General features: G+C 38.1%; 1 protein-coding gene across 1 annotated transcript in view; it reads right to left on the reverse strand.

Annotated features, from left to right (window-relative positions):
• Positions 1-7,894: 7,894 nt before the first annotated feature.
• UGCG (UDP-glucose ceramide glucosyltransferase) overlaps positions 7,895-13,623 on the reverse strand; it is a 52,554-nt gene continuing 46,825 nt past the window's right edge. Inside the window, exons 6-9 of the mRNA XM_003407805.4 lie at positions 12,669-12,847; positions 11,599-11,685; positions 10,723-10,912; positions 7,895-10,269 (exon numbers count right to left, since the gene is read on the reverse strand). Of these exons, the coding sequence (XP_003407853.1) occupies positions 10,099-10,269; positions 10,723-10,912; positions 11,599-11,685; positions 12,669-12,847 (627 nt within the window). The 3' untranslated portion in view covers positions 7,895-10,098. The remainder of the gene's footprint in view (positions 10,270-10,722; positions 10,913-11,598; positions 11,686-12,668; positions 12,848-13,623) is intronic.

Raw genomic sequence — 13,623 nt, forward strand, 5'->3', positions numbered from 1 at the left:
TATCCAGGGTTTAGGGTTGGTTTTGCTGCCAGCAAAGTGAACACTCAGTAATGGCAATAGCCGTGTCAGCCTTGATAACGGGAAATCCATGTTCTTTAGCTGTGGAAATGCTTCATTCTTGCCCCCATGACCTTCTCTGCAGTGGGGGCTTCTGGTGAACACTTACGTGAGACACAGAGAACCTCAAACATAGCTTATTTTGACTGGTCCTTCAACAAACTTCTCCAAACCTTCCTGTCACCAATGCTCCATTCTGTTTGTTTCAAACATCTGACCAAACCATTAGTCATTTCCAATGAGTTGGTATTGCATCTACACTGTAGATCCACATCTTACTTTACAGAAAAAGCCAACTGTGAAATATTCTATTTCGAAGTTCTGCTTTCTTCCTCCGTTATTTTTCAGGGCTACCCTTAAAGGGGTATAAAATGATTAGCAGTCTGCTTCTTTCTGGTACCAGAACATCATGTACCAGGCTGGAATATTTTCTCCCTTAGCCAACTAGTTAGGAGAAACTACATGAGATCATAGGTATGTGTCAAAAGAGGTGCAGTGTGACAAAGTAGGTGCACTGGAAATCTGAGTCACCTGTTCAAATAACTTGCTTGTACCTTCAGGACCTTTTGATGGAGTACTGCAAAGTATCCTCGACTTTGTGCCTTTGTGGATAAAATCAGTTTCATGGTGGGCAGTTCATATTGCTTTGATACTCAGAGTCCATTGATAGGAATTCAATTTTTATCTACCAATACCAAGTCTGGAGCCCTGGTAGTGCAGTGGTTAAGAGATAGGGCTGCTAATTGAAAGGTCAGCAGTTTGAATCCACCAGTCACTCCTTGAAAACCCTGTCCTACAGGGTTGCTATGAGTCAGAATCGACTCAATGGCAATGGGTCGGGGTTTTTCGTATTTTTTGTTTTTTTCTAAATAGCAAGTCAAGACTGATTCTGAAAAGGCAAATAGTTACTTGCCAAAGAGTACATGGCTTTGCTGCAAATCCTCAAGGGACTCGACTGTGATTCTCCTGTCCTGGCTCGCCACAGGTTCCATACAACATCCTGATTTACATAGACACATCAAACACCACTGGATCTGTGGTGGTCATAAGTGCTGGAGAGTTTTGTCTTGCTTTTGGTCCTACTTATCCTGGAAGCCTTTTGGGTCACGCAATAAAGTGTCAAATGGCATTCTTAAATGTCATATCTGTTGCCTCCAAAATCTAAAGCAGTCTACCAGGCACTGTGCCTCATTCTTAAGGGTGGAAATTGCAAGGTGCAACAGTTTGCCTGCTTATTCCTTTGATGGTGTCTTAGGCTGGGTTCTCTAGAGGAGCAAAATCAGTGAAGCATTTTTTTTTCCCTCCATAATTTATTCATTTGTTTGCTGATGGGCACCTAGGTTGTTTCGTTTCTATCTTATTGCTATTGTGAACTGTGCTGCAATAAACATGGGTGTGCATATCATGGGTGTGCATATATCTATTTTTGTGACAGCTCTTATTTCTCTAGGATATATTCCAAGGGGTTGGATTGCTGGATGGTATGGTACTTCTATTTCCAGCTCTTTAAGGAAGTGCCAAATCAATTTCCAAAGTGGTTGTACCATTTTACATTCCCACCAGCAGAGCACAAGTGTTCATGTCTCTCCACAGCCTCTCCAACATTTATTATTTTGTGTCTTTTTGATTAGGGCTAGCCTTGGGGTGAATGGTATCTCATTGTAGTTTTGATTTGCATTTCTCTCATGGCTAATGGGAAACCCTGGTGGCATAGTGGTTAAGAGTTTGGCTGCTAACCAAAAGGTCGGCAGTTCATATCTACCAGGCGTTCATTGGAAGCTCCATAGGGCAGTTCTACTCTGTCCTATAGGGTCACTATGAGTGGGAATCGACTCGGCGGCAATGGGCTTCTTTTAATGGGTAATGGCTAATGACTATGAGCATTTCCTCATGTATGTGTTAGCTGCCTGCATGTCTTCTTTGGTGAAGTGTTCATATCCTTTGCCCAATTTTTTTAAATTAAATTGAATTGATTAATTTTATTATTGTACTTCAGATGAAGGTTTACATAATAGCTTCTCATTAAACAATTAGTATGTTATTATTTTCTGACATTGGTTACCAACCCCACAACATGTCAACACTCTCTCCTTCTTGACATTGGTTTCCTATTACCAGCTTTCCTGTCCCCTCCTGCCTTCTAGACCTTGTCCCTGGGCTGACATTGGTTTCCTATTACCAGCTTTCCTGTCCCCTCCTGCCTTCTAGTCCTTGTCCTTGGGCTGTTGTACCCCTTTAGTCTCATTTTGTTTTATGGGCCTATCTTATCTTTGGCTGAAGGGTGAACCTCAGGAGTGACCTCATTACTGAGCTAAAAGGGTGTCCAGGGGCCATACACTCTGGGTTTTTCCAATCTCTGTCAGGCCAGTAAATTCTGGTCTTTTTTTGTTAATTAGAATTTTGCTCTACATTTTTCTCCAGCTCTGTCCGGGACCCTCTATTGTGATCCCTGTCAGAGCAGTCAGTAGTGGTAGTCGGCACCATCTAGTTGTTCTGGGCTCAGTCTGGTGGAGGTTGTGGTAGTTGTGGTCCATTAGTCCTCTGTACTGATCTTTCCCTTGTGTCTTTGGTCTTCTTCATTCTCCCTTGCGCCAGCTGGACAGGACCAGTAGATGTATATTAGATGGTTGCTCATTGATTGACTCCAATTTTGAAAGTTCTACTGTGGGTAAAAAGCTATCAAATAGCATCACATGCTACAATCTCTCATGAAAGGAAGAGTCAATCCATGCAGCAAACTTCATTGTTGTCTTTAAGAAATTGCCACGGCCACCCCAATCTTCAGCAATCGCCATCCTGATCAGCGAGCAGCCATCAACATTAAGGCAAGACCCTCCACCAGCAGAAAGATTACGATTTGCTGAAGGCTCAGATGATGGTTAGCATTTTTTAAGTATGTACGTTGTTTTTTAGACATAATGCTATTGCACATTGTTATGGACTGAATTATGCCCCCCGCAAAATGTATGTAAGCTTGGCTAGGCCACAATTCCCAGTATTGCGTGACTGTCCACCATTTTGTTATCTGATACGAGTTTTCTATGTGGTGTAAATCCTACCTCTATGTTAATAAACTGGGATTAGGGGCAATTATGTTAATGAGGCAGGATTTAATCAACAACATTAGGTTGTATCTTAAATCAATCTCTTTTGAGATATAAAAGCGAGAAGCAAGCAGAGAGATGGAGGACTTCAAACCACCAAGAAAGAAGCACTGGGAGCATAGTGTGTCCTTTGGACCCAGGGTCCCTGTACTGAGAAGCTCCAAGACCAGAGGAAGACTGATGATAAGGGCCTTCCCCCAGAGCTAACAGAAAGACTTTCCCTGGCGCTGGCACCCCGAATTTGGACTTCTTGCCTCCTAGGCTGTGAGAGAATAAATTTCTCTTTATTAAAGCCATCCACTTGTGGTATTTCTGTCATAGCAGCACTAGTTAACTAAGACACACACTTAATATGACTACCAAAAATCCATTGCCATCAAGTTGATTCTGGCTCATAGCGACCTTATAAGACAGCTGGTGGATTCAAACTGCCCACCTTTATGGTTAGCAGCCATAGCTCACCATAGCTCTTAACCATTGTGCCACCAGGGCTCCTAATAGACTACAGGATAGTGTAAATGTAACTTTTATATGCACTTGGAAACCAAAAAATTCGTGTGACTATTGCTATACTCCCTTTATTGAAGTGGCCTGGAACCAAACCTTCAATATTTCCGAAGTATGCCTGTAAGCAATATTAAAAAAGAAGAAGAAGAAAGAAAAGGCAAAATAAGAACAAAATGAAAAGGTGCAGATCATGGGCAGGGTGAGGAGGCCAAAACTCCTTATTGGATGTTGATCATGTCGTACAGATACTAGTTTAGGAAAGTAACAGGACCAGAAGATTGGGATGGACAATTATCCTTCATTGTCTCTTTCTGACTTGAATTCTTGACAAATTCAAGCAGAATTGTTTTGAACCTAGTAGCAACTGAGGACCTTGTGTGGGAAATGCATCACTGTTGCAGTTCCCAAATATCTGTACCCGTAGCTTTCATTTCTTCTTACTAATACCAGATCATCTGATTTCTGGTCCTTCCACTCTACCAAAATTGGCTTTCCAAGTGCAGCCATTCTCAAAACATCTTTCTGGCATAACCATCACAAAGACACTCTTAGGGCACAGCAATTTCTGTCTCTAATTGAAAGTCCCACTCCCTCTCATCATTATGGAAAACAATGCACATCATCCTTAAGGAAGCTCTATTATTCACATTGCTGGTACTTCATCCATTATTGAGACAATTTGCAAGGCACTGAGATCCAAATGTGCTTGTGACACTGCAGTGGTCACCTGGAGTGCCTGCTCCGGAATTCACTAGCCTTTTCTTATTCCTAATTGTCCATGATTCCCTCTCTTTCTATGGCACCCATGACACTCTTTTTACTACACCTTTCTTCTTTTAAAGAGGAAAGAAATTAACCATCATCACTGTGTCTCATATGAAGGAGCCCTGGTGGTGCAATGGTTAAGCACTTGGCTATTAACTGAATGGCTGGCAGTTCAAACCCATCCAGTGGTTGCGTGGGAAAGACCTGGCGATCGGCTCCCAAAAAGATTGTTGTTATTGTGCACCATTGTATCAATTCCAATTCCTAAAGATCCCACATGACAGAGTAGAGCTGCCCCATAGGTTTTCCTAAGCTGTAATCTTTATGGGAGCAGATCATCAGGTCTTTTCTCCGGTGGAGCCTTTGGTGGGTTCAAACCACTGACCTTTTGGTTAGCAGCCAAGCACTTAACTGTTGCACAGCCAGGGCTCCATCCCATAAAGATTACACCCCAGAAAATCCTATGGGGCAGTTCTACTCTGTCACATGGGGTCGCTAAGAGTTGGAATAGACTCAACAGCACCTAACAACTACATTTTTACATACGTTGTTATTGTACCTAGTTGGTCCCGACTCATAGCAACCATACATAGAACAGAACGAAACATTACCCTGTCCTGCACTATCCTCCAATCGTTGTTATACTTGAACCCATCGTTGCAGCCACTGTGTCAATCCATCTCATTGAAGGTTTTCTTCTCTTTCACTCTCTACTTTACCAAGCATGATGTCCTTCTCCAGTCTCTCCTGATAACATGTCCAAAACATGTGAGAAAAAGTCTCACCATCATTACTTCTAAGGAGTATTCCAGCTGTACTTCTTCCAAGACAGATTTGTTCATTCTTCTGGCAGCCATGGTATATTCAATATTCCTCATCAACACCATAATTCAAAGGCATCAACTCTTCTTCAGTCTTCCTTGTTCATTGTTCACCTTTCACATGCACACGAGGGTGATTGAAAGTACCATGGCTTGGGCAGGTGAACTTTTGCCCTCTACGTGATATCTATATATACCTCATTTATTTATCTCTACAATATCAGGAGGTGCTTTAACTATCTCCCATTCCACACAGTAATACACGTAGGTTCAGATAAGTAATCTGCCCAAAGTCCCATAGCTACCAAAGGGCACAGTCTTTGACCCCAGGCATGCCAGCCTCTTTTCCTAGATGCTTCTTTCCTGGTATCTCTAAATAGGCCAAAGATTCTGCCCTTGGCTCTTATCAGTTGATACTCTGTCTTTGGTTGTCTCAAGCACTTTCTTCAACTATCACCTGTATGGAAATAACTCCCAAGTCCCCACCTCTAATCCTACTCCTTTCCCATGCTCCAGACCTGTGGGCCAAAAGTCTGCTTGACTTCTCTAACACCTACCTGTGTTCCTGTGGCTGGCCTGGTGTTGGTCAGTCAGGAGCAGGGATGAGAGAAGTTCCAGGGCTAGTGTTAGGGAGAAGGGAAAAGAGCAAAATAAGGTGGCATGACTGCAGTAAGAAGGGTGGGGTAGCAAGGGAGGGTGGTGCAGCTACTTCTAGTCCTGGAGAGAAACAAATGATATCCCTAAATTGTTTAAATGAGATAATTACAAGTCTGTGCCGCTAGCATGGATGTCTTGATGACTAATAGTCTAAATAGCATAACGACATGAATCCAGCCCACGGTCAGTCTCTGCCAATCTCTCCCAGGACTGGGGAGGGGCCATGCAAAGGGTTGAGCATATTTTTTTCTTAGGCAAGTAGCTGATTAAGGAACTGTCAAAATATGTATTTTTATTGTTTTTAAAAAAGGTTGAGATAATAATTTTAAAATACCTTGTAGACACAGATGCTATTTTTTAAGGCAAATTACTCAATTCAGTGCATATCCTTAAGGCTCTGCAGAGACAGTTGTCCACCATTTCTCAATGTTTATTTCCTTTCCAACAAAATAAAGTTAATATGGTCATAAAAATAACTTGAATTGAATGAACAATAATTTAAAAAGCATTATCTCCTAATAAGGAAATGTCTGGACTGCTCTCATTTACATAAACATAGTCTTATGGTAGGTACTATAATCTTCTTTATCAATAACGTATATAAAGCATTTTAACTTAAACTAGCTTTATAATTTACATTCTTGTTCAGCAAGATTGAATCTGGCTCTCTAGAACAATTTTTTTTTAAATATATTTTTGTTGAGAATATACACAACAAAACATACACCAATTCAACAGCTTCTACATGTACATTTCAGTGACACTGATTCTCTAGAACAAATTTTAAGAGTTGGAATATAGATGGTTATCAACTACGGGTTTTTTGTTTTCATTTTTAAATTTTAACGCTTTCATAACAAGCTTTAAAGTTGTTGTAAAGAGAACTTTAAACAACATGATCCAGCGGAGAAACATAACACTGAGCCCTGACATGCGCGCAGGCGGCTGCTTCACGCCTGTGACCACAACTCTCGTAACGGGAGTCTCAGCATCAATGGTCTAAAATAACTCTTCGAGGTTTGCCTAGCTATAAAATTCTAAGACTTACACTCAACTTTTTATTGATAATTTCTTAAATTTTAGGGTTAGAAGTGTACTATATAAACTTGGTGGAATGATCTTTTTTACTAGGTCAAAGTGCTAGGAATGGAGCCTCTGGTAGACCATGGTCATGTCCCTGTTAGATTTTTTCCTTCCCTGGGATTTGCTCTCCAGTATTCTTCTCTCACGGTCCTGCTGGTGCAGTGGTTAAGAATGCAACTGCTAACCAAAAGGTAGGCATGTTTGAATCCAGCAGCCGCTCCCTGGAAACCCTATGGGGCAGTTCTATTTTGTCCTCTAGTGGCAAGATCTGTAAGGCTGAGTTCAGGCTGTGAGCCTAGCAAAAAAGCTCTCAAGAGACCACGGGGTCTCTACTAAGTGTTATTACAGACCAGTGGGTCTGAACCCTGGCTGCATGGTACAATCACCAGCAGTGCTCAGGCCCCAACCAAAGACTAATTAAGCCATAATCTCTGCAGGCAGGGCCCAGGCATCTGTATTTCTTTTAAAGTTTTCCAGGTAATTCCAATGTACAACTAAGGTAGGAAAGTCGTACTACAAGTCATAAGCCTGACTGTAACACAGGCAAAAAAAAAAAAGAAATTAACATTTGATAGACTTCTTATAATTTTGAAGTGAATGCCTGGGCATGTTAGATAATTTCTATAAATACAAAATAAAAGACAGTAAACAAAAATACACATCACTAATGTTTTGATTGTATTCAAATTTTTATTTTTGAACAAAAAACTTAAGACAATGATTTTAAATAATAAAACATATATTCTAGACACTTGTTGGTTTTTTTTAATATATATATAGAGACAGCTTATTAAATTTGGACTCCTACAGTTCTGTTGTGATCTTTCTTCAACATTTATATCATTTCTTACCATTTTATCATCACTTCAAATTTGCTACACAAAGAATCACTCTGTCTGCTTATGTGAAGTTTCACTTTTAGGAAATACTCCACTACCACATAAAGCACATACAGAACTTTTTTTTTTTTTTTCAATGTATTTACAAAACACAAGAAGTCTGTTCAGCCATTTTGGTTTTGTTACACTGCCCATACTGTCATCAACATAAAGCTAAGTAATAAGCAAGTTTTCATTTCAGCAGTGCAAATGATGGCATCAACCAAACTTCATTAAACAAACCAACAAATTATAAACACAGTCAGCAAAATTCAACTTGGGTAATAATGACTTAAAAAAATAAACACGTAGTGGGTCACAACTAGACTGGTTTTCACTGTGCAGCTTTCCTCAGGGAACACTACTACCCAATTCACATAAAGAAAGGAATATGCATCAAAGCCTTTGTTCATGAAGAAAATGCCCTTCAAACAAATTCATCATAAGGCAAAAAAAAAAAAAAAAAGTGGAGGAAGCATTCTGGCCCAGAGAAAAGCTTAAACATAATGCGCATACATAGTATATACACATTTAGAGACATACTGCAATTTAAACCATGGATATAGTCATTAGACAATTAAATGAATTGGCTCAGTGAAGTGAAAAGTGTCCATTTTCTATAAATATATAGTTATTGCTAATATGCTACACATTACACTTTGACATGGAAAGTGTATAACTCAGAATTTACAGCTGTCATATTGCCAGTGTTAGCCCTGCGGTATAGGCATCCGTATGGACAACATGCCCACCCAATTCGGAAGGAAAAGCATAAAAACCATTACCAAAAAAGAAAGAAAGGCTTATGCACTGTCCTTTGCATTTTTTGCTTATTTTTTTGTTTAAACAAAAACAAGTCCAGTTCACCACAAGTTAAGCACAACCTGACAAGCAAGTTCAGCGGCATGATGGGAAGAGATGAGTGTAATACAGCATGCATTTACAACTAGCATTGATCTAGTCTATTTTGTCATACAAACTGGAATACAAAAATCCAATTTAAATAGGACTAGACTATAATAGTAAAAAAAAACAGAAAACAAAAAAACCACACATACACACACGCACACACACACAGTAGACTTAGTTTGATACTGATTAATTTTAACGGTAAAATTCATCTTGTCCCCTCTTAATACTCTACTGCAATTTATTTAATGATGACTAGAATATTTACTTTCCTAAAAAAGATATTAAATACCTGTGTCATGAAATTACATTCTTATTAACAAGACATACTGTGTAAGAAAATAGCTCATGTGTGAAATGTGTCTGAAATGCATTTTTCCTCACAGCTATCAAAACGCCCACTCATACTAAAACAAAACCACTCCCAGGACCCCCCCTGAAAAAAAGTTAAGGAAAGATGGGGTAGGTTGGGTGAGGAGCAGGGAAGGAAAGGCTTAGCTAGACTAATTACAGCACAGTGATTAACAATGGTTCAAGACAGAACCAACAAGAGTTGGTCAAAAAGATGCCTTCAATAAATGGCTACAATTAAAAACCAAACTCAGCCACTTTTGGTTCATTGGAGTGAGACTGAAAAATATATCTCACAGATTCATATAAATACTAGACTCCAGCTCTTTTATTACTATTATTTTTTTAAGTTTTTCCACTTATTTTTGCCAGGCCTATCTACCTTATTACGATTTATATTTGCTCTGCAACAGCTACAAGAGGTAGGCATAAAGCATGAAAAAGTTTCTCAGTTAGTACCACACTGTGGATTGTTCACGGAATAGTAACATTCACTGTAGACATGAACACTGATTACCTTCTGGTCTTTTCTAAACCCCAGAACAAAGCTGTTGCCCTCCCATAAATGCTCTAAAAACATGTACTCACAAAAAAGAAACTTCTTCTACTGAAGGATACTGTCATAGTATTTGTTGCAGAGCACTCATATATGTGTATATATGTATATATTTATTAAAAAAAAATAAACAGACAGACAACAAAACAAACCCAGGTTCCTAGAACCAATCCTCTTGATTTTCTACTTCCACAAAATAAAGTGTACCATTTGGCTGAGACTATAGATGTTTTTTTGTTTTTTTTTGTTTTTTCTCTCACAGATGCAAGTGCCATGCAAAATAAATTAAAGAACAATTACCAAAACATACACGTGATAAAACTATTGAAGGTAGATCTTTAAAAGCATTTATATAAACATAATTTATAATACTTCTCTTTTTTCCTTTATATACAGTCACAGAGCTGTAGTTATACATCTAGGATTTCCTCTGCTGTGCCTCCACAGCGTAACCTGTAGCGACCAGTTCTCCAGCTTATAGTAGGGTCCCATAATGCTGACAAGAAGATGTATATTGTCATGGATTCACGGATGAACCAAGCTACAGCATAATCAAGTTTTGAAAAACATAGTGCGCCACCCTGGGAATTAAAAAAAAAATTTTTTTTTAATCTACTGACCATCAGGCTAAAGAAACTAAAACATAAAATTTTTGGATTTCACTTTCCTAAGTTTACTACATAAAATCAAGTCTGCTTCTTTAGATAACTTAACTGCCATGCTACGCCATTTAAGAAAACATTGGTTATGAATAGAAGCAGCCCTAACTGCTATCCCAAGTTATTCTTAGTTTGAATACTCTTTATTTGCTTAACATCATTTTTTGGAGCCTTCCTAAAAGTGTTTTTATATCAACTGAAAGTGGCAAATCAAGTTTTACATCGACCTTCCACTAGGGAATGTTTACACCTGATATTAACCATCAAGTGGGAAGCTGAAGATTGGCTGTTCAGAGAGATTTTCTTCTACCTTTTCTAAACGGAAAGTTTAGTTCCACCAAGTAACTGCCAGCCTTTTCATGCTTGGCCACATACCTGGACACCCCTGAGTTGAATGTAGTCAAATATAAACCACGCCAGGCAATGACACATGAAAAATACCATAATATCCCATCTGAATACATGGTGAGCTGCCCATCCAATAATTAAACTGGCAACAAAGCATTCTGAAATCGGCTCGCAAATTATTGTAGCAGGAAGCATATTAATTCGCAATTTGGTCCACCTAAAAAAAATAAAAAGAATTTCCTTTAAAGAACAGGCTGGTTTCAAGAGTTATCAGGTTTTTTCCCCAAAATGATCAACTCTTTACCCATTTATGTAAAGCCTCTTCTCTACAGAGCATTTTCTAGGAATCTCTTTTCTATTTTAATTTTGTACATAAAACCCCCCAAAAAACCAAACCCACTGCTGTCGAGTTGATTCCAACTCATAGCGATCCTATAGGACAGAGCAGAACTCCCCCCCAGAGTTTCCAAGGAGCACCTGGTGGATTTGAAATGACAACCTTTTGGTTAGCAACCACAGCACTTAACCACTACACCACCAGGGTTTCCAATTTAGTACACAGAAGTCTATAAATTCATTTAAATGGCCTATATACTCTGATAAAAAATATAAAGCGTTTACAAAGTGTTAAAAAGTAGAAAATCCAGGTCAGCCTATTAAAAATTTCAATCAAAGCCTCGACATCCCTTTTTTGAATGCTTCCAGTACTACACATCAAAGAAAATATATTTAGACGTAACATTTATCTTAATACAGAAGATAAATTCCTTCTTCTGGAACCAAAATAAACAAATATCTGACCTTCAGATTTTCATTTTACCAAGCTAGGCCATGTAACAATTTATAGCCCTCGCCCCCCTTTCTTTTAACAAAGGACAAAAAGAAGAGGGAGAGCTGATTTACCTGATCATTCTGGATTGAAACTGAGAAATTGAATATGAGCCAGAGTTTTGCATTGCAACTTGAGTGGACATTGCAAACCTCCATCCTCTGAAAATTAATTATAAAATGAATTACGATGATGAACAGACTCTATGAACACATGTGAGCATGGCTGGTTGTATTTATTCATCACTGAGGAGAGTAAGCAATTGCTGGTGTTCACGGTGAACCCAGTCCTGGGGCTTCTTACGCTACTTATGGTCTACTGTACTTCTGAATATTTTAGCAGTTACGTCAGCCCATGATAGTTACATCTTAAGAGCTGGAAGGAACTACAACCCCCTAGTTTATGGTTTAAGAAACTTAAAATGCAGTCATTCTGAAAAGTACACGATAGAGAGTGCTCCGTATTTAACAGTTTAATCTCTGATCATTATTAACCCTCCCAACGTAAGGGATGCGTGTGTGTCAATATTCAACAAGAATATAAACAAAAAGTGGAATTATGTATCTCATTAGAAACACTATGAAACCATGAATCCATGAACACCATCATGAGAGATTTTTTTTTAAACAATCTTTAATTTTTAAGCATGTTTTTAGTAAATTACCACACAAGGCAGTGACCCCCCCCCCTTTAAAAATAAACAAGTAGTATTTTGTGATGGAGAAATGTTAAGTCAACTGAATGAATCATTAGGTGGCTTTTTAGCAAAGTATCAAATAAATTTAAATTTTTGAAATGATATTCTTTAAATGTTCACCTAGTGGCTTACAAATACACTGATATTTTTAATTCTTCTAAAACACACAGAAATTTACATCTATACTAACGAAAACTCACAATCACAGAGAAGTGCCCTTTTAATCACTTCAAGCCAGGTAAAGAATACAGAGGAATCAGAACATTTATTTGCTTCCTTAGTATATACCTAGGAATAATTAATATGACATACCCTATATATTGCCCTACTCTGTATTCACTAGTAAATATAAAATAGAATAGCCCTTACTCCATGAGTTTAAGAAATAGAATAAACCAACGGAAATCAGGTACTAAAAGTCTATGACCTAATTTAATTTAGTCTTACCGGTCAGCAATTGCTTTGGCCATAAAGTAATCTTCAGCAATGTACTGGGCAAAAGCTATAAGCCCTCCTGCTTGATCTAATACATCCTTTCTCATTAAGCAAGACATTCCTGTCACACATTTGAAACCAGTTACATTGGCTGAGATATAGGACCTTGGGTGTGAAGTTCCAAAATACACCTGCCAAAAAAATAAATACATATGTATAAAATTAGAATTTTACGTTGAAAGTACGGTGTAGATAAGCTATTTTTTTTCTAATGAATGATCTTTAAATGTGATTGAATGAATATCCTACTATTCTTATATAAACTACCTGAATAAAAAGTGTTACACGATATTGTTTACATATAGCAGGTAGTCAGTAATTTCCTATTTGATTGAGTATTCTTATAATTATCATCATTACAAAGAAATATTTACTTCTAGGAGGGAAAAGCATATTCTATTTGCAAATAAATGTTGTCTTCTCTGAAACTGTAAGGTTCAGTCTGGATAGAAAGTAAGACAAAACTCTTACTCATTATTGGGATATAAGCTATTGACAAATGTTTAATATATCTTGTCTTCAAGATATTCATGTATATACACATATAATAAAAGGTAATATATGGTATATCAACTTATAAGACAGTTAATTCCTTTTATCTCTTAATTCCCTTTCTTATTTTATAACTAGAAGCTTCCTGCCCCAGGCACTGAGCATCTTCCCAATTATCCCTATTTTATTTTTCTATGTGTTTTTTATAAACAAGGCATGTATTAACATTCTATTCCCCCTCTTACTGCCCTTTCCCTAGATATGCTATGAAGTTATCAGATATACAAGATGCTAAATCAATGGCAGAAAAAGATGGTCATCAACCGTACTTATTAGCCATAAAATCCTATTTATTTGAATTAGAGAGCAGTCATCTTTGTCATGGCAGGAGTTACAACATGCATAGCCTGAAAAT

This window comes from Loxodonta africana, chromosome 9 (assembly GCF_030014295.1).
Source record: "Loxodonta africana isolate mLoxAfr1 chromosome 9, mLoxAfr1.hap2, whole genome shotgun sequence".
NCBI lineage: Eukaryota > Metazoa > Chordata > Mammalia > Proboscidea > Elephantidae > Loxodonta > Loxodonta africana.